This window comes from Ostrea edulis, chromosome 5 (genome assembly GCF_947568905.1).
Source record: "Ostrea edulis chromosome 5, xbOstEdul1.1, whole genome shotgun sequence".
Taxonomy (NCBI): Eukaryota; Metazoa; Mollusca; class Bivalvia; order Ostreida; family Ostreidae; genus Ostrea; species Ostrea edulis.
The window spans coordinates 44,433,836-44,455,232 of record NC_079168.1 but is presented as its reverse complement, the minus strand read 5'-3'; the positions used below and the strand labels follow the sequence as shown (position 1 = coordinate 44,455,232).

Genomic DNA, 21,397 nt, shown 5'->3' with positions numbered 1-21,397 from the left:
TATGGCTCTAAAGCTCTAAAAAGAGAACTTGCATTCACTTTGTAAAAATCATCACTTTTAATTTACCTCTTCCTATTCATGCATCACTAGCAATTATGTCAACATCTTTTTATGTCTGCCATTTTGGCATCCACAGTCTTCTATGAAATACTCAGTCACCGTTTTTTCGTGGATATTTGATAAATGTTATGCTTGAAAATCAATAAATCGATACATCTTTTTTCTTGGTAAATACTGTTTTTCAAAAATACTATTACAACACACAAAAATATGCAGAGATGGCAGCTCCTAGCATTATATGATACAAAATACCTCTAGTCCAGTCAAGATACATATATGTACCCAGGACAAAATTGCAACAGAAGTCAGTTTTAGTTCATATGAATATACATGATGATAGAAACAAAATATCAAAAACCTAAAGGAATGTACAGGCGGGAAAGTACAGAATATCGTAATTCTATTTCTCACATGCTGAACAAATGCGTGCTTCCATATACACCATTATATCGTATCAACAGTTCACAACAGAGAGCAATGTATGGAGAACTACATTCATAGTGTATGATAAGGAAATATTACACATCATGTTAATCTGTTTTGCCTCAGACTTGAATGATGCTCTGTCATTGGATAAAATGGATCATGTGATTGCTGTCTAAATTTTTTTTAGACAGTGAGTAGCAAAATTGAAACAGCAACATGGTGTCCGGAACACGTTTTAGCAATATAAAAATAAAAGCGAGTAATTTTAATTTGCGAGTGATGCTTCTCACGAAATTAGGCGATAATATAAATTCCTCAAATATATTTAGGGATTTACAGTATTTATAAAGATTACTTTTTCGACAACAAAGTTATGATCATAAATTCACAAATACATGATAAACATGTAATATAGGTGATATACAGAAAATTGATATAATATACAAGTTTATAAATGAAAAGAGGTGGTAGAGAGTATTTCCCCTATTTAAAACAAGGTAACTGTGGTAGTAATAAATACAATGAAGGTGCATATTGTAAGTCCAGGGAATATTCTGCATAGGGTCATTAGTTAGCATTATCACTACAGCTTTTTGTTACTATTTGAAGTTGGTCCTGTGTTTCACATAGAGATTCAAACCCATTTTTTAAAATTCTCAAATATTTGTATAACAATCCTGTAAATCAGATGTGAAAAATTCAGGATTCAAACACAAAATTCAATCACCACAGAATATGGTAAAGCAGTCTAAACATGACAAAAGATTCAATTCATTGAAATTAAGAGAAGATCCAGTTTCTTTCAAACTCTTTGGTTATTGACTGAAAATATGTATTTCAAAGGGAGAGTAACTTCCGATCCCTGAAACCCCCTCCCACCCTGTATCTGCCCTCACATCATTTTGATCCTGAACTAGGACAGATATAAATGAGGTGGTGATGCACACAGCCATACTGACCAGAACCACTTGGAATCTCCCTCTGCTACGTACCCAAACTGGCTATTGAAGCCGAGTAATTTTTTCACTGCTGTTTTGTGGCTTTAGTTATGTCTTACAAGCTGTCAACATTTGTTGATGGTATCCTCCTCTGCCAGGACTGATAATCTCAGCCGAGTGACAGCTGATTACAAGCAGCTGGTCAACTGGGAGATAAATCACATGCAGAACCTATCTAGACATGCATGGTTGATTTCTTCTTATCTATTCATTGAATACAATTTTATCTTTTAATTTCTTATCTTGCCCAATGATCTGGAAGAACACAAAGCTTTTTAAATTAAATTTTCCAATTTGAGATTGTATTCTTCTCCTATTACCCCATGTCACCTTAACCAGTGTATGATGCCACAACCTCTCTGATAGAAACCTAAATGTGACATTCATAGAACCTCACTTAACTGGAAAAAACGAAATCGTAGAATTATCAAATGTAACAACGTTCTAAAACTGTGCTATCCTCAAGATGCCAAATCTAACACAGAAGAAAGAACAGTCTAATGATCTGAAACAAAATGACACAGGAGGAGTCCTCAAGAGAAATTTATAATCTGGTTTCAGTCACGTGACTAAGAACTATGTCATATCAAATCCCTTCAGTGTTAGCAGAATATACATACAATATATATGACTGCCAGACAAAAGAATCAAACCATCAATACTTGGTAAATTTGTAGACTCATATTCATGTATTTCCTACTGACATTTTCTTTCTTATTCTCAGTTTACTTCTAATTACATTTGGTTGGTGAAAGACCAATATATCTGACTTCTTTATTGGTCCCCAAAATCCAACAGACATACTTGATGACCCTCATTAGCATCTTCTTTCCATTATGAGGCTTTGTACACAGTAATTAAAGTGCAACATAAAGTATCTGAACATGCATCAGCACATGCAATTCTCTTTCTGAATCTGATCAGAAAAAGAGAGAGAAAAAAAACCCAGGAATAACGAAACACACAGGAAGAATGAAGAGACAAAACATTGTGCTATCATGGGTTAATGATCTAGTTAAGTAAACTTGTTGGAGGGTTTATCTCTTCCAAAAAAGATTTGATTTTCTGATTGGTACATGTCAAATTGGGGCTTGGTGGTTGAGTAAATATAGGTCCCATGCAGTGAATGTCATTTTTATGCTGTTTGAGAATCTGGCAATGCAGGCTCCAAGTTCCAGAACAAATTTCACATTTATAAGGTTCAAAGGAGAAATTCTGAACAAAAAATTGATGAAGGCAGTTTAAATGTCAAAGATGCAAGGCAAACAACACTTTCTTCCTTTTTTACTTACCAACACCTCCTGCACACCAAGTCAAAGAAAATAGCATAAAATATTAGCCACTTAGAGTGTAACCTCATCAGAAGTCATATAATGAGATAAAACTTTGAAGCCATAGAAGAATTTGTTTTTATGAATCAGGTATGAAAAATTTTCTTCTGAGGATATTTCAATATATATCCAAACGATTCTTGAGAGAGCCCCCATCCCATCATCCTCTTGTCATCTGCCGCCCTTTCTACCCATTTAATGCTATCTTATCCTCCCCCTGATGTGCTACAACCTGCTGATTAAAGTCTTTTATGTGGATGATTGTTTTAATGATGTTGATAAGTAGCATAATTTGTTATATCTAATATGACTTCATCCTACTCAATGTGATGAGATCAGTCTAATTACATAAACTTTGTTGTACATTGCTTCGTTGCTTTTCATCATCTTTTTTTGATGTTAGAGAGAAATGGTGCACTTCATAACTAAGGATGTAAAGCACTCTGCAATTCCACATTGAAAATAAAATCTAACCCCTATATGTCCTAGCCAAAACAACATCTGTCCAAAAATTAGCTCCGTTAGGATTATTCAATCTCAGAATAATCCAAGTACCTAAATATAATTTGCTCAAACCTACATGCACCACATTTCAGTGTTACTTGGTTCATCCAGTTAAAAAAACATTTGTATCTCATTAATTGGCATTATTGTGAAGATATTTTTTAGACATTTTTTATCATAAAAATGATAAAGAAGCTCATAAAAAGGAAACCTGCTTGACCTGTAGGCTGTGCCACACATGATTTAGTTCGGATGAGGTCTGGAATATTACCCATATTATCAATGTATGGAACTCCTCACCTCACACTGATAGTCTGTTCAGTTTTGTAGCTATACAGATACTTGTAGGTTTATTTGCAGGACATGTTCTGTACCAAGATAGATACAATGTTTTTATTTCTTGTTTTATTCTGGGGGGTTTTCTTTTGCTTTCGTAAATGAGAGAGATTTGGTGCACAAGAAAATGTAGAGTTCAATCTGCACGTCTTGGTTAAAAAATTAAGTAAGGGAAGCACATAAAACTGTCACATCTCTGAATATAACGATGCTTTCTTAAAGTATTGATCCCTTCCCTTACCCATGATACACCTAGACAAGACTCCCAATATCTCTATCTACCTAATGTGTATTATACCTTATTCAATAAATTCATTCATCTTTCAAACTTTGTTGTAATATACTTACACAGAATATATGAAAAAAAAGAAGAAGAAAATTAGTACTCACTTTCATAGTGAGCGAGATCAGACCGCCATCGCCACAAAAGATTAGAAAACTTTGAGAGCACGGCAGCTGTACCTTTCAGTTGAAAAAAATTCATAGTTTGAATGGCATGAAGGGCGGGGCCACTGTCCAGGTTCAGATCAATATCCGTGGCGATACGTGGGGTCAGCTCCATGTCCTTGTTGAAGTTTTGATCTGCTGTTGAAACTCGGCTGATAAGACCACTGGACACCTACAAAATAATCAAAGTATGTTAAAAATCAAATCAAACAAGAGGTACTGTGAGCAATGCTCACTAAGAATACCCCCCGCTTACCCCAATCTCCCATAGGGTGTTGTTAATAGGTATAAATTACCTCTTTCCTGAGTGTAAAAATATGGTATGCCTTTGTAGAAGAAAATGGAAGATATAGTCCGAACACAAGTCCATGGTATAAACCTATAATTTTGACTTTGAGATCAAAGGTCAAGGTAAAAAAGAGGTCATAAATGTACATGACACATAGTCTCATGGTGATACACCCATGTCTTATAATATGACTATGTCAAAACCCTATAATCAATTTTGACCTTGAGGTCAAAGTTCAGTCATATAGAGGTCATGAAGGTACCCGACACATCGTCTCATGGTATGCCTATGTCAAAGAACAAAGAAGTCATGGCCCTGACACGAATCCATTGTAAAAACCTTTAATTTTGACCTTGAGGTCAAGGTCATATGGAGGTCATGAAGGTACATGACACATTATCTCATGGTGATACACTCATGTGTCAAGTATGGTATGCCTATGTCAAAGAACAAAGAAGTTATGGCCCGGACATGAATCCATTGTAAAAAAAACCTTTAATTTTGACCCTGAGGTCAAGGGTCAAGGTCATAAAGGTACTCGACACATCATCTCATGGTGATCCACCTGTGTGTCAAATATAGTATGCCTAAGTCAAAGAACAAAGAAGTTATGGCTCGGACACGAATCTGCACAGACAAACAGAGTGATTCCTATATACCCCCCTGAACTTCGTTCAGGGGGTATAACTACTGGTACTATATACTTAAAGACTAACAAGAGGCCAATGGGTCATATTGCTCATCTGAGCAGTTACATTTCCCCATGTATAGTAAAACAACCCCAAAGTCATGATGAAAAGGTGAAGATATAACGAACAGGGATCAATCTCAAAAACTCCTATAAGGAATACAAAATTAAGTTAGGCAAGCACGAACCCCTGGACATATCAGAGGTGGGATCAGGTGTCTAGGAGGAGTAAGCATCCCCTGTGAACAAGAAGATTTGCAAAATATTTTCAAATATATTCCTGTGTAAATGCTTAACCCAAAATGTCATAAAAAAATCATACATTATTGAGAAACATCACATATGTCTTTAATACGCAACTTCCGAGTTGCCCAATTGTTCTTTCCCTTTGTGGAACTCTTACGCACACTGAGATGCGAAACATACTATCGTCTACACGCGGTGGGTACAAATGCTTATCGCTGCCTTCATATATTGCGTAAAGGCCAAATATCGGACATCATGCAACCACCCAAACTGCAGGGACACACAATATTAGTAAGTTTATCAATATTTGATAATAAAATAGCTCAAACAAAAATCGATAATCACAATTTTTCTTTGATTAAAATATCACTTGTGCAGAGGAGGAAATAAAAAATAATTTCATATTTAATTTAATGGCCTAATTCAAACAAATATTGTTCTTGATATGGTCAGTTACATGTATACCAATGGCTGACATAAATAAAAATTTACACTTTCATTACTTTTATCCGTATTTACATAGCTAGCCTATAGTATATGTATTCATCTTGTACCCACCCAAGCGTTCAACAGAACACTGAACGTACTTCCATCACAGAAGAGCTGATATCTCGGAAGTTGCGTATTGGAATAGCTCACAGGAAGCTTCAGCTCAGGTAAGCTAAATCAGTACAAACTCTCTGTTCAGCAGATGATAACAATGCACTCTACTGATACTAGTCTAGAATACCTAGTGCATGTGTAGTGAAGAGACTGGACCTCAAACCAGTATGAAAACAAAAACCATTGGGCATTTCATTTTAAGAACTTCAAATTCGTTTTTATTTTTTGTACCATGATGTTTGGATTAAAAAATTCTTGATTAAGAAATTACTGAACCATTTTGGGTACAGATCATTTTAAACTATGTATAATCATTTGCTGATTTCAATTCAAGCAATCAAAATTTATTCGATGATGATATACCTTATAGAGAAGAAACCACTGAGACTAGGGCTGATCTTTTACATCAAATACCAGTGTTACATGTAGTATCTACATATATGATGCTAAACACCTTAAGAACTTCTGAGCATGATTTATGGTCAGTCTCTGTCTGCCTCAGGTCAGTCAAGATGGGTGTAATATCAACAGATTCATCAGCTATTTTTCTTATCTGTCATCCACTGACAGGATATTAGATAGACCAACATATTATAAAGAGAAAGAGAGAGAGAGAGAGAGAGAGAGAGAACACAAATACTCATTCAATTTGATGAAATTTCAAAAGTCATGAGTCGTGCTCTTAATGTAGAATATATATATATATATATTGCAAAATTGCACTTTATCACACCTGATTATTATACTACAGATCAGCATATTTTCGTCTGATATCATGCCTGGGAAAATTCTTCTACTACAAATTTACAGCCCCTTCATTACTTTCTTATTTATTAATAGATAAAAGACCTTCAATATCTGTAAGAGAAAACAGCCATCTCTCAAAAGACATAGGAATCCATCCTGAAAATATCCTCTGAATTTTTGTATTACATCAAATGAACTCTTAATATGTAGCGGAATTTCTTGCCAAAAAAGTGATGAAAAGCAAACATATCCATCTTTCATCTCTGTAAATATCGATTTTAATTACTATTTTTCTGTAAATCACAGCATCTTATCCAACTTGTCTACACTGCAACTGCCTTATAGATACAGGCATTAAACTATGAAAATTTATCTATTATGCAGGAAAAATTCTACTCATAAATGCCACAGAAACATCCATAATTCATGAGATGGAGTGAGAGAGAGAGATAATGGTTACAGAAACTAACTGCTGGTTAGATAAAAAAAAATTATCAATCCCTGATTTTCAAATCTTTTTCAATGACCCATCTCTAATCACCTCCAATCAATGAAATCTGTAACAATATCAAGCTTGTGGTAAATGGTGTGGAAACCAACCACTATAAATGACCTCAAGCATAGTAATGATCTTGATTAGTGTGGGGGGTCATGGGAAGTCTTTGTTTACAGAGACAACTTCAATGGAGACTGAGAGGAACCTATTCTAATGAGCTAGAGTAATTAATGCATGCTCATTCATGACTGATGGATTCACTTAATGAAAGTTTTCCTCTGTATCACAAAAGCAAACCCCCCAAAAATTTCCAATTCTGTTGCAGTCCACAAGGATCGAGTTTCTGCAATGAAAATTCAGTCTTTGTAGGATGTGTTACAGCTTAGGCAGTGTGTAATGAATAAAGAATCAAATAACTAATTGTATGAACAAACATTAGTCTAACTGATGCTGTTCTCAAATTCCATACTTTTAGAATTAATACTTCACTTTTATGCCTGTCAACCATTTTTCATATGATCACCACATCTTGTATGACGTGATCATGATAGACAGTAGAATTGAATACAGGATTACCATATTTAACTCATCTGTGTTTTGAATTGTAATTCTTTTGTTCAAGAAAAAACTAATAATTTTCTGTTGGATATTTTGGCTTGAGTGTGAAATATGACAATCAAGAGGGGCATATTATTTGAACACTAATAGAACTCTGGAGCCTCTAATTCCCGGGGGGAGCATGCCATATCTAGAAAATGCAGCTCTATTACAAGAAATCTTTCCTCTGTGAAAGCTATCACTGTAAATATACAACACAGGTGAGAAGTGACTTCTCCTGCATCAATGATAAATCAGAATGGCCAACACAGTAACATCAACACTTTGTATTTCATCTGGGCAATGATAATAACTAATAACTCATTGTGATAGAATAGTGATCTTATTTGTACTTTTTTTTCCTATCAGTTATTCAAACCTATTTTCTCAATGACATGAAATACAATAGAATTCACAAGCCTCCCTATTTGTACCTGCAATGATGAAACAGTTCAGTGAAGGAGATGCATGTACCATGTTTCAAGTTTGCACTGCCAGTTACATGTAATTGCCACTTTTTTTTCAACATTACCACATACATTAGTTACAGGAGCTGTTTCTAACACAGTCCACTGTGACAATTGTGTCATTTTCTTTGCAACACAAATAATCATGACAGAAGTCAAAGTAAAAATAATTACCAATACAGACCCCCCCCCCCTTTCAAGAAAATTGATGGGCACATTAAAGAACAAGCATTTGATTCCTGTAAATTTAGATCATTTGTACTGTGAAATTGCTTTAATCATATCCATATTATTGGAAGAATTCCTACTTTGATTGTAACCTCAGGTGGCATTGTTTTGCAGTAATAAAAGGACATCTATCCTTTCTTCACATCAAAAATATCCATAATCTAGGCATTGATGACTACATGAAAAAAGACGATTAAGAAACCCTCAGAGAATCTACTCAAGACATTCCTAGCACAAGGAAGCAATGCTAGTTGATGGGTCCATGGTTTGATATCAAGACAATTCATCCAGATTTCTGACATAATTGTGAAGGTTTCCAAAGTCAATTTGCCCTAATGCAAGATCTGTAAATTTATGTGGAAACATTGACAGAGCAATGCTCCTTTGAATTCCCATTTATCAAGATCAAACTTTTGACCCTTATCAAGAACTTATGGTCATAGGTCATTTCAGGCATTAGTGTCACGTCAACAGCATGAAACAGAAGATGTTATGAAAGGGTGGGAAGGGGGACAGTTATGGTTAGGATCTACATGAATGTCTGATTCCTTCAAAACATTTACTTCTGTATGCAATTGTTTGAAATATTTAAATATCGAAGTATAGCTGAGGGTTAATGTTACTAAAAGTCATCTATATTTTCAAAACATCAAATGATTAACTGATTTAGCCTTATTTGGAACACCTCCTATCATTAATAAATGGATACCTAAATCTATGAGATATCAAAAATAACATATGCAGTTCACAAGAGTACTAGAAACAGCATATAATAAGGGTGGTTTTTATTAAAGTGATTGTCTTCTATGACAGTGATTAGCAAACTTGGCAAAATGCCATGAGTTGTAGAACTTCCTTAAGGTAGTGTCAGTCATATTTCCTCAAAAACTGACCAAATCCAACAACTTTCAAAAAATTCAAGGAAATCAAAATCTTGCCACATGCACATCTTCAATACTAATACAAACACCCTGCAAAATAAGAAAGTCCTCACTTGAAAACTTTGGGAGGAGTTAGATGGATTAATACCTCCCATATAACATTAAATTTCAAATAAAGGGGCAAAACTCTTGTAAGAGAGGTAGAAATGGATCAAAATTGCAGCATGACCCACAAAGAAGCTACATAGCAAGTTTCAACTTAATACAAACAGACAACCCCAACCGGACGGATGAACATCACTATACCATAATACCTCTGCCCCGTCTAAAGATGGACAGATAAAAGTTATGTAATCAAATACTTGTAATAATTGAATATCTGATTATTCTAATCATATAAAAATAGAATGAATGGATAGCTCAGGTAGTATAAAGGGATAAGCAAGTAGAATGTCGTTTAAAACTTCAGTTCTATGGGGTATGTATACACATGACATGATGATTAAAGAGCACTGGGTGTTCCAGTTCATCCTGTACCAAAACATGCTGTTACCACAGATTCATTGGAGAAGGCTAAACTCTGACAGGGAGAAGTATCACAAAGATAGAGTTTCAGGGGCTTTATAAAACTTTTAAATGCTGGTCCACAAAAATTCCAAAGGTCTAAGTAAATAGACTGTCAAGTCATTTGTCATCAGTACAAGGTACATTTATATATACACAGTTATGTATAATATGGTAAATGTGCCCACTTTTATACATGTGTCATGTGAACAAACTTCCAAACCACTTTATTTGGTAAAAATACTTTTATACTAGTTTCAGGCCTCAAAACAGTCAGTGTGAGTTGTGGAAACATTGATCCCATCTAAGAAGAATTCTGCAGTTAATTCTGAAAGTTCAGCTATCTTTTTTTTTTCTGTGAGAGGGTGATTGGAGCAGATTTATTACACATCGATCACGGGCAGGAGCTGGTGATATGTAAATATCTACTAACAGCAGAGATTAATTCTTTAAAAAATCAGCAATGTATCAGCCACAGGAAACAGCATCCAGATTAATTTCTTTCCTTTCCTCATCTGGACATCTTTAATCTTCTAAAGGAAATTCGTTGTATAACACCTTACAAATAAACAGACAATCCCCCCTTCCTAGAGTCTCGCTGTACATGACTACCACGTTTTTTTCTTCTTTTTTTTTCCAAGGCAGACCTCCCACATCTTATTCCATGATTTAAGTTTTGTTGGGGAGAAATATCTCTTGAACTCTGAACACTGTGATGTAATTAGAACAGAAGGGAATGATCAGAGTACTATCATGACACTAGTCAACAGTAAATCTGTCCAACACTGTGCAACTTCTCTCATCCACATGCTGACTATGAAACAAAATTTGAAGAAGGTTCAGAATTCAAACAAGTTAACATATATCCAAATTTTACTCCCCTTCCTCATGAAACATCCATTGTGCCAAATACAGTTGCAGTACTCTTAACAGCAGAATCTCAATACAGTGCTCTCTTTCCTCCGATGTTGTCAAACTGTCAAAACGGTTCGTCTCATATTTTGTTACAATTTGGATGTAGGCAAGATTAGATAATGAACAATGTAATAGATGTTCAATTACATTTGGCTGTTGTAATCATGGTTATCATCACTCTATATGCTTCATAACTAATGATCCCTATCCTGTACCTGCCTGTGTAAGAATGTGATATTAAACAGATATCTACTTTTCCTCCAGCAATTTCTGTGTCATTGTAACATTTACAACGACAGCAGTCTGCAGTTAGACAATGGATAAAACAAATTAGTTATGATTCATAATAGACAAAAAACTGGTTTGTTCACAGTAAATGTGTTTGTGCCTATCCACATCACAGGCAGCAGATATGCCCTGAATGCAGTTAGAAATAATAATTAATGGACATAAATTGGTAAAAGATGAGATATTACTGGATCTCTGACATGTCCCCTGCACATCAAAGTGTTTCCAATTATTGATTGAGTTTTATGTTTGTTTTTGTCTGATTGAGAACCACTTTAACTCCCTGCTGATTTTTATCTTAACGATTGATTTTCACTTTAATTATCATAAAACAGAATAATTCAATAAGAACTCCATTGATTTACTTTAATTTGCTACTACTCTCAGAGACCACTAACTAGGATTATGTAGATGCTATAAGCAGTTAACAATTAACATTTACATGCTTCACAGAAACTAATTCGCATGGATTAAAGGAGTTATAAAATGATAAATAATTATAAGAATTTAGATGAAGATGTCTACTGAATATACAACCTAATGTATGTTGTTGGAAATTTTAATTGTTTCTCACTACTACAATGGTTACAGAACAACATTCCCATCAATAAGCAAGGAAATCATTAACCAACCACTAATGAAGGTTTAATCTTTAACAAAATGATCAGCATTTGAACATGTTGAAGTTGACAAATGGTGACTTCAGTATCACTTCTCTAATAAATGAAAATCAATTTTCAGGGTAATTGTTAAATTAATAATTAACTTGAATCCTGATTTATCACTTATTGAATTTCTTATCAGAGTGAACATATGGGCAACATACTCTCTGGTTTAGAAATAGGAATTCCTTTATGTCAACAAGTATTTGAGAAAAATATATGCCACTGGAGAATCAATTCTGGTAGGTATGAGCTGCAGAACTTGTAGCTCGCGGAGAAAAACCGATGTGATAGACAAGAGAGCTACAGATCCACCAATTATAAAAGCCTTCAATTTACAGCACAACATTTTCTCTGCACAATTCAGGTGCTATATCTCCTTATTCTTACATCACTGCCTTAAAAATTTAACATCAAGGACTTTCTAACACATTTCCCCACTACATTTGTGTTAAGACATACCTTAAAACATTTATCAAAGTCCCTTTCTAACTGAAAACTCACAGCTTCGATAATGTTTGCCTGTTTATGTAGCAATTTTAGGTTGCCATTCAATTTGAACACCATTGATTATTGTATTTAATCATGTTTCCAATACTGTAGCTCTTTGGTCTTTGTGTTTTCTTTAACAAAAGAAATACATGTAGTTCTATGCTCTAACACAAGCAATCAATATAAGATATCAGAGAACATACAGCTCCTCTTCATACAAAATAAGTTTTTGCATGGTGAAAATTATTCTGTGAATTTTATGAGAACCTTGAATTTAATACAATATTCAAACATCTTTTTAACAATTACTTTTTTAACCTAACTGGGATAATTTCATCTGAAATATTTAACTGAAAAAATACCTGTGGAAAAATTGCTAACATGGACATTTTGTTGTATTGTCATAGTATTGAGAAATATGGATATTAGTACCAGGGTTCGAATTGACTGGCAACCTAACAAGGCTACTTGAAGAGGACTTTCTTGAAGCTGTGAGTTTTCAGTTTAAATGGGACTTTTGGTATATCTTGACACAAGTATAGTGGACATCTTTTAACGGAATTCTTTGATGTTAAAATGTTGATGTGCACTGTAAATAAAGGGTCTTTATAACAGGAGGATCTGGAGGTAGCTCTTTGGTCTATCTTAATGCTCTTCTCAGAGAGCTACAGTTCTACAGCTAAGTCTCTGTTGCTAATCATGCATACCTGTAAAAATGAGGCAGGGTCACTTTCTTTCAGGACTTCAATGGAGAAGTGCAGAAGTCCTGTGGTGCGTTGCAGCAGTGCTGTGCATTGTGATGCCTGTTCCTTCAGCATACTGATTTTGAGATCGCGTTCCTCAGCAACATGGACCAATAGTTCCTGCTTTCTTTTCTTGATGGCTTCAATCAGGGCATCACATTGGGCTGCCACTGTGGCCTCAAAGTCTAAACAGTTTCCCTTGATAAAAATGTACATACATATCAAAACTGTTGTGATAAAGATCATTTTCATTGCAATTTATAAATCTCTCAATTTTTAGTGCATCCATGAATTTAATGGAACACACAGTTAAAGCTACGCACCAATTTATTGCATAAAATCTTATATGAAAAATATTTTCTGTATCAGAACTTTTGTCATTAAAGAAAAAGCTTTTATTTTTTTTCATTTGTGTAAAAGAAAGTCTTTAAGATTTTCTCTCTTTTATACATCTACACTTTAAACTGTGTGTTAATTCCAATGATGTAATATCATAAATCCTATCTGGACATGAAAGGCATGAATACAATATTATCCAGTACCCGTAATTTCCCTCTGCGGGATAGGTATCAGTTTATATGTATGGAGAGGAAACTTAATATGCTTCATGTAATCGTGTGCAACCTTCATACTATTACCAGGACACAAATATTCTTTCTACCTGGCCTTTCCTTTTCAGAAGACTGAAAATAAATGGAGCTTATTGAGTGATCACCCCCATCAATAACTCTTCCCCAGAAGTCATCACCCTCCTAACGACTCACCAGCCCCCTTAATGAGAACAGGTAGTCATTACTGATGGGTGGGCAAAATAAATTGACGAGGGGAGCAAAATAAACCACCTATACTGATTCCCACATCTTGAAAAATAAAAAAAAATCTCAGGTCTACTTCATTCATTTGTTTGTTATAAATCAATGATCAAGATGAAGCACTGTTAGCCCATTCTCTGAGAGATGTGAATGAGATGCATAAAACAAGCATCAACTCTGCAGTCATGATAAATTTCACTTTTGTTACAAAGTGCATAAATAATTCAGGATCTCTAAAGCTGGTCCAATTCCTACATGATGCTTGCTTCCTAAAAAATCTGACAAGGAATATTGCTGTAGTACTCCATATTTCATTCATGGAATTATGAATGATTGTTATTGTAAAATGACAGAGAGTTACCACTGAGCATCACCATGGGACCACTAAAGTACAGATGAATAATACAGGAAGAAGGGAATGGACGAAAACTGGGATTATAATAAAAGAAGGCTTTACTCTTTCCATTCATTGTTCCTACCCAATGAGCCAATATACCATTGTGAATGACCCTTAATCAGAGAAGTAATGCCTTTGAGTCATGTCAACTAATTTCACAGAATCTTCTTCCATGCAGACACAAAATGACTTCTAGACATCACATCACAAGAACATGAATTCGTGAGTGGAATATTGATCAAAAGCTTTGACATGTATATCAACAATATAAAAATAAAAGTGAATAATTTTATTTAACGAGTGGTGCTTTTTGCTAAATTACGCGATAATAAATTCTTCACATATATTTAGGGATTTACAGTATTAATCTTAGTGAGTCTCCCATAGGATAAAGTGTGAATTCATTGTTTGAAAACTTTCCATTTTTCTCTTCCTATCTTTTGGATTCCACTGGATGAAAAAGAAATCAAGGCAAAAAGCAGAAAAAAAAATTTCCATGACTCGAGAATTATAAATGTCACCAGATCTCATTTTTATTCTACAAATTAATTAGCTGGCAGAAGAAGTGACTGGAGAATCTGGAGGGTGCCATGATGTAAAAGATAATGACACTTCCAGCAGCTATGTGCATTGTTGTAATGGCTGTGAACAAGTCAGAGCTACACACAAAAAAAAGCAAACAAAGACATCACAATGACAGCAGAGGACCAGTTACACCCAGTAAAACAGAGCCATGTCCATAAAGAAGATGTGTATTATGGCAGTATCCTGGATGTGGATGAATAGAGAGTTCCAGGTGTGTGACAATGATACCGTGACAACTCCTTACACAAAGGACTTCATTTAGTAGCAACCCAAGAAAAATCAAAGTACTGAAACGAGGTGATGTTCCTAAAATGATTGATACCCTTTTCCATTGTTGAAATGTGAGGATGATAACAAGTTTCCAAAAGGTCTACAATAACATACACATCTGAGGGATTCTAGCCTTCATGAAAAAACATCCATAATCCTAATAACTGTAATTTTGTATTGAATTGTTATAAAAATGGTAAAAAAGCAACAACAAAAAACAAACAAACAACAACAACAAAAAATCAGCACTAGTGATAAAAAATAACTTTTCTTTGATTATTTGTAACATGATAAGGCGGTGTTACAGCAACTGTATAGTGACTATAGGAAACAGGACAAACTATGCACATAAATTTATACTGAAATTGATGATCCTGAATCATTTATTCTCTCTCCATTCATTCATTAATTAAGATGGGTGTTAGATCCTAGAACCTTCTGATAAGCAAATAGATTTATTGCAGGGTGCATAAGGATGGTACACACATGTATCCTGTTTGAGCATGAAAAAAGTGTTTCAGATTATGACTAACTGTCACTTAATGTTGCTTTTATTGAAGTTCTCTATGCTCCATGAATATGGCTTTAATTGACTTTTTATAACATTTGTCTATTAATTCCTGCTGATGGGACTTACATGGACTTTCTCTGTCATGGACTTTAAACTCTGGATGAACTCTGTACCCACTTTGGCTTTCTCTGACAAAGACTGCAGTATCTGGGAGAGGTCTAGCTGCAAAAATCAAAGAAAAGACATCTGATGTGTATTCATAAATGTACCCAACATAAACATTGTATACACAAGAGTTTTTTTTCTTCAGTCAAATTATATGAGGGATTTATTTAGAATGAGTACAGTTGATTGAGGCTGCAGACTAACTATCAAAAGATAATCACACCTCTTCATGGCTACTGATTGTCTGTCATAACTAATTAAGATTGCCTACTGATTAGTGACTGGTCAGTTATTTCAGAAAGCTATGCTAGTCAGCAGTCTGGCGCCATAAAACCAGTGGAATCTCCGTTGCAGACACTTCAGCGATGTAGTAATTCATCACAGCTTGTCACACTAACACTCATTGTGCTCAAGACTTCATAAACCATTAATTTGCATTAATTACCAAAAAGATTTTGAGGATGCTACAATTTTCTGGTTTGTAGAGCAAAATATCTTTTCTGAAAATAGATAGTGCTGAATATATAAAGGGGGATGCAGTGAGAAAAGGGATGTTAGAGTTCTTTCTGCAACATCAATCATCTACGAGTTTCCCCTCTATCCAGGGGTTTGTGTAAAACAGAAGGTTTCTGTCAGAACCTCTAACAAATTACCTCCTATCCTTTGAAGCTCAAGTATAAACAATGTTCAGTCATATGTAATGTGTAAATTTATTTTCAATTAAATAGGTGCTGGTTGCATAATGCAAAAAGACATCTTGCAAAGCACTTTTGTCATCATATCTTCTGTTCTTAGCTGCATTTCTGGACAATAGTCTTTATTTACAAACTTGGCTGCATTTACATAGATAAAAAGAAATTGAATGTGGCATCTCTTTTATGAATAATATTCAGAAAATGATATGGAAATAAATCTGCTGTCAAAACATCCAAAATGAGAGCAATCACTTCTAAATGAGTTGAAAAAAGTCAAGTTATCTTATCTGTCAAATTCCTATTTCAACAATCTCTTAGGGTATGTTTTTGTAATTTGATTACTTTTCCAATAATTAATAACGTCACTCATGGTATCAGTGCATTAAAAGCCACCCCTGCCCCTTTTAATACACCAAAAACTATTTTCAAACTAGAATTCCACAGCAAATATATATATATATCTCTCTCTGTGTGTATATATATTCAACAAAAGTGATTCAATAAATACCATATAATACACATGGAACTAGTAAATTCTTTCTTTCTTTTTTTTTTGGTATACACAATTTTTACTAAAATCTATGGCAGGCATGCTAAGTTACTGACTCAACCTTTTCATTGCAGCCAAACTATCTTGAATTTTATTCTATAAAAGACTTTCAAATTTGAGCCACTGTACCTTTTTTCATGATAATTCTATTTTGCTTTCTTTGTAAGCATTTCAAGATTGCAAAATAAAGCAAATCTGATTAAAATTGTTACTATGTGCCTATTGTATTTTCAAAAGTATATAAGAAAAATATCCACTACCTGAATTGTAGACCATGTAGTACTAATTATCTCAATAACAATAGCCAGATATATATCACTCTGTACTCTGTAGCCTGTGTGTCAACATGTCGATCTTGAGATACTTTGCAAGAAAAAATAGTACTGAGTTTTAGAAAAAGCATTTTGTTCAGAATATGACGAGACCTGGGATTTGGTAGTGAAAATCAAAGACAACACTAATCAACAAATGGAAACATTTATATAAGTTACAGTAATAGGAATAACCAAATTGAAAATAACAGTTGTGGCAGTCACATGGGTTTAATCGCTGGTGGCCAGATAGCTCAATTGGTAAAGCGTTTTACTAGAGATTCAGGGGGCCCTGGTTCAAATCCAGTCTGGTCTGTTCTCCTTTCTTGGTTACATTTGGTGCTGTGACCAGTCCCTGGAACTGACAGGTAAAAATGCCTCGCAGGGGATAAAGATCCTGGGTTGATGTCTTCAAAGTGTGATGACATTTAAGGAGGGAGGAATGTAGCTGTATGACAGGTTCAACTGCCAGTGGCCAGATAGCTCAGTTGGTAGAGCACTTGACTAGAAATTCATATGGCCTGGGTTCAAATCCCAGTTTAGCCCATTGCATTTTCTCCCTTCCTCTTTAATACACATTATTTTGATGAATTTTTGTAAAAATTGTAATAGGCAGAAGAAAAAAAACTGTATTCGATGTTTCTTTTCCAAAAGTAAGAATGGTAATTTGAACTGGTGTCTGCACACCCATCTGTCTGTTAAAGTGAGGCTACACATAATTATTTCCTGTAATGACAGGTTTGTGAACTTCCAGACTAACTGTCAACAAAGACCCCAGTTTATTAGGCGCCAAGATAATTTAAATGTTGCAAACAATAGAATATTGATTGCCTATGCTATTTTCATTGATAAGGGTCACATGATGATTATGGAAGATTTAACTAGATTTTGGGGTGGGAAGGTGCAAAAGTTTATCCACCATTTTTTAATTTGTAAGATAAACTTGACCATAAAATTAACACCATATTTGCAAGGGCATAAAAAGCTTCATGGATGATAAAAACTCAAATCACCGACCAAAAGATACCTATCAATACTGACTAAATTACAATGAATTGATCATGGAGGGTGCAACCTGTGTCACAATGTTATCTCTCCTGTTGAAGTGTTAAGCATAGTAGATCACAATCCATACTACACACTACTTCCTTTAAAAAACGCACACACACATACACACATATATCTTTGGATTTTGTTAAAGGGCCGGTGTTAGGATTTTAAGTGCATGCTAGCTTATTGAGTCTGGGGCAACCAAACACTACTAAGTCAGTCCCTTTTCTGCAATTTATTTTTTAGCCAGGGTGATCAATTATTCTAATTCAAAATTCACTCCAGGACAAAACTACTTAAAGACACATTTATTGAAATTGTAAAGAAAAGAAAAACACAAATTACGGAACCAAAAGTAGGACAAGGTGTCTTATTTTTCAACATTTGTTTGACAGATGCCCACTGCTGCATATGTTAAGAGTATCTGACTGAGCATAGAAGGGATTTATCATGTGACTCCCCACAGGACATCCAGTGATTATATAGATCTTTTAGCACCTTCCATGCCAAATTTATCAGCCTACTGTACCAAAACAATGTAGGATGTTGTATACACAAAGCCTGATACAAATAAGTTTGTAATAAGTCCAGATTAAAACCAGACTAATATAATCAGTTGTTATGACAAAATCCTCTCTTATTATAAAATTCTGCCAAACCAAATCGATTGTATTTACATTGCTACCCAAGCTTATCATTATTTTCCCTTATAACAAATGCCTATTCATTTTTTCGAGAACAATATGTTAATTAAGTGTACATCCTCTGAAGAAAACAAATTACTGGTAGAAATGACCAGAGTAACAAACTTTTACTTAAATAAATAGTTCTAAATGCCAGAGGAAGTCATTGTGTACTAGGCGCTATGTAGGTGATTCATTCAGTACACAGGTAAGAAGTGCATACAATGCCCTGTCCCAGCATTCCTAGATCACTACACAGTAACAAAACAATATGTAGAGAAACCCTTTAGATACCTGAATAGCAGAAGACAAAGGGAAAATTTGCTTGATTTATCTGATTTAAAACAAAGAGAACCTTGTCAATTTTAGCTAATGCCATTTAGTAGGATTTTACAGTGAACATGTATACGAAATGCCTTTTAAAAATAAGTACATGTAATATGCATGAGAAAGAGAGAGAGAGAGAGATTATGAGGGAAAAAAAACCAATTGATTATTCATTAATTTACCACTGAAATTTGATTAACTTGGTAATAATATGACTTTTATCACTTTAAATATGACTCTCCTCCTCCATATACCTAAGGTTATGAAAAGATTCTAACACGAATCCATAAAACCAGCCATTATTCAAAGGGGTCTTTCAGAATTATGTTACTCATACTGAACAGCCACCAATATGTTTTTAAGTGTTATTTTACACTGTTTTCATACAGCCCTATTCATTTGTTATTAGACCTCCCCTTAAAAGTTATGCAGGAATCCCAAGAATCAATAGAAGGGAAAATAAACATTTCTTTTTTGAAGGAGAATCGCCGGACGTATGACAAAGTGACAGGTCATACTATCATAAAAGAGTTGTCTATTATAACCAGCATGCACTAGGTTATTCGGGACATTAAACATGTTTTCAGAAATAGAGAGAAAGAGAGACTTAAATAGTATGAGAGTGAAAATTCATTTATTTACTACTGTAATGTGATTAACTCTGTATATATATATATACAATATATTGAACTTTATCACTTTAAATAAGACACTCTCTCTCCAATACTTAATATCATCAATCCCTAACCCCATTTTAATCTGACTGTTTGCAGTATTGTTGTAAGATGGATGCTCATCTCATTTTGATCTTATATAATTCAGAGATTCAACAGAGTATAGGTACAGTGTGTAAGTGTTGTAGACACATACACGACAATGGTAGCTAAGTAGAAATGGCTCTCTGGACTTAGTTTTTACTTGGGTCATTCTCATCATTTAAAGTTTTTATTTGGTTCGTTACAGTATTAAATGTTTGAAATATACATCTGCAGCGACTGATAACTTTATATCAGGGTGAACTTATACTTTCAACCACACCTCTGTTCCAGCTTAAGTAACACTAAACCCGTACAGGCGCAGTACAGATATTCAAGAACACAAATATGTTTGAGAGTAACAACAACTGAATATATAAGATGCAGGAAGATTGAATCTGATTCTAAACTATACAAACATGCTGATTATCTGCTGTGGTCCCAACCTTTTGTGCTTTACATATAGCACTAATAGCCTGGACATCGTGTTGGCTGTGTCCTCCCTCATGCTGGCAGGTACAACATACAGGTATACTGCATGTCATGCAGTACATGTTGAGTTGCTCCTCTTCATGTTCCAAACAGCAAAGTTCCCTCCCCTTGTTGCGAGCCCGCTGAAGGGCTCTCCCTTGAATGGGATCCAGAAGATTATGTTGGGACAGTGGCCCCCTGTCAGGATGACAACTCTCCTTGCAGGACTGACAATAAAATACATTGCACTGCTCACACATGACAACGGCTTCTTTTGCTTCATTGTGCTCGCACATTTGACAGTTCACATACAGAGTCAGTGGCTTGTGTTTACTATGATTAAATTTCTCAACAATAGTTTCTAACACTTTGTTGCATGGTAATGATTTGTATCCATTTTCATCCAGTAAAATAATTCTCTTACAAACAGGACATTTAATTCCATACGGATTTTGACTAAATTGTACAGTTTGATAAATATTAGCGATACTAGGTGTCCCTATATAACTACTAGGGCGACTGTTACACACAACTCCACTGTCTGTTTCACTCAAAATACTGATTTTATCGATGTCGGGAAAGTCTTTTAAATCGCCATCTCCTGGGTTTGAGGAATATCCACCTTCTTCCAATTGAGATAAAAAAGTTTGAGAAGATTCCTGAATATTTGAAGCACAAACAGCACAAATTGAATGTGAACAAGGCAATAGAAGCGGGTTACAATAGAACTGCAAGCACATCGGACACTTAAGCTCCCCCTCCATCCTGCTCGTCTCCCTCTTACCTGTGCAATGTTTTGAAAGCCAG

General features: G+C 34.8%; 1 protein-coding gene across 1 annotated transcript in view; it reads right to left on the bottom strand.

Annotated features, from left to right (window-relative positions):
• The window catches only part of LOC125649504 (E3 ubiquitin-protein ligase TRIM9-like), a 40,970-nt gene extending 19,613 nt beyond the window's left edge, over positions 1–21,357 (bottom strand). Inside the window, exons 1-4 of the mRNA XM_056164568.1 lie at positions 20,566–21,357; positions 15,710–15,805; positions 12,973–13,206; positions 4,118–4,274 (exon numbers count right to left, since the gene is read on the bottom strand). Coding sequence (XP_056020543.1) covers positions 4,118–4,274; positions 12,973–13,206; positions 15,710–15,805; positions 20,566–21,354 — 1,276 coding nt within the window. The 5' untranslated portion in view covers positions 21,355–21,357. The remainder of the gene's footprint in view (positions 1–4,117; positions 4,275–12,972; positions 13,207–15,709; positions 15,806–20,565) is intronic.
• Positions 21,358–21,397: the final 40 nt, after the last annotated feature.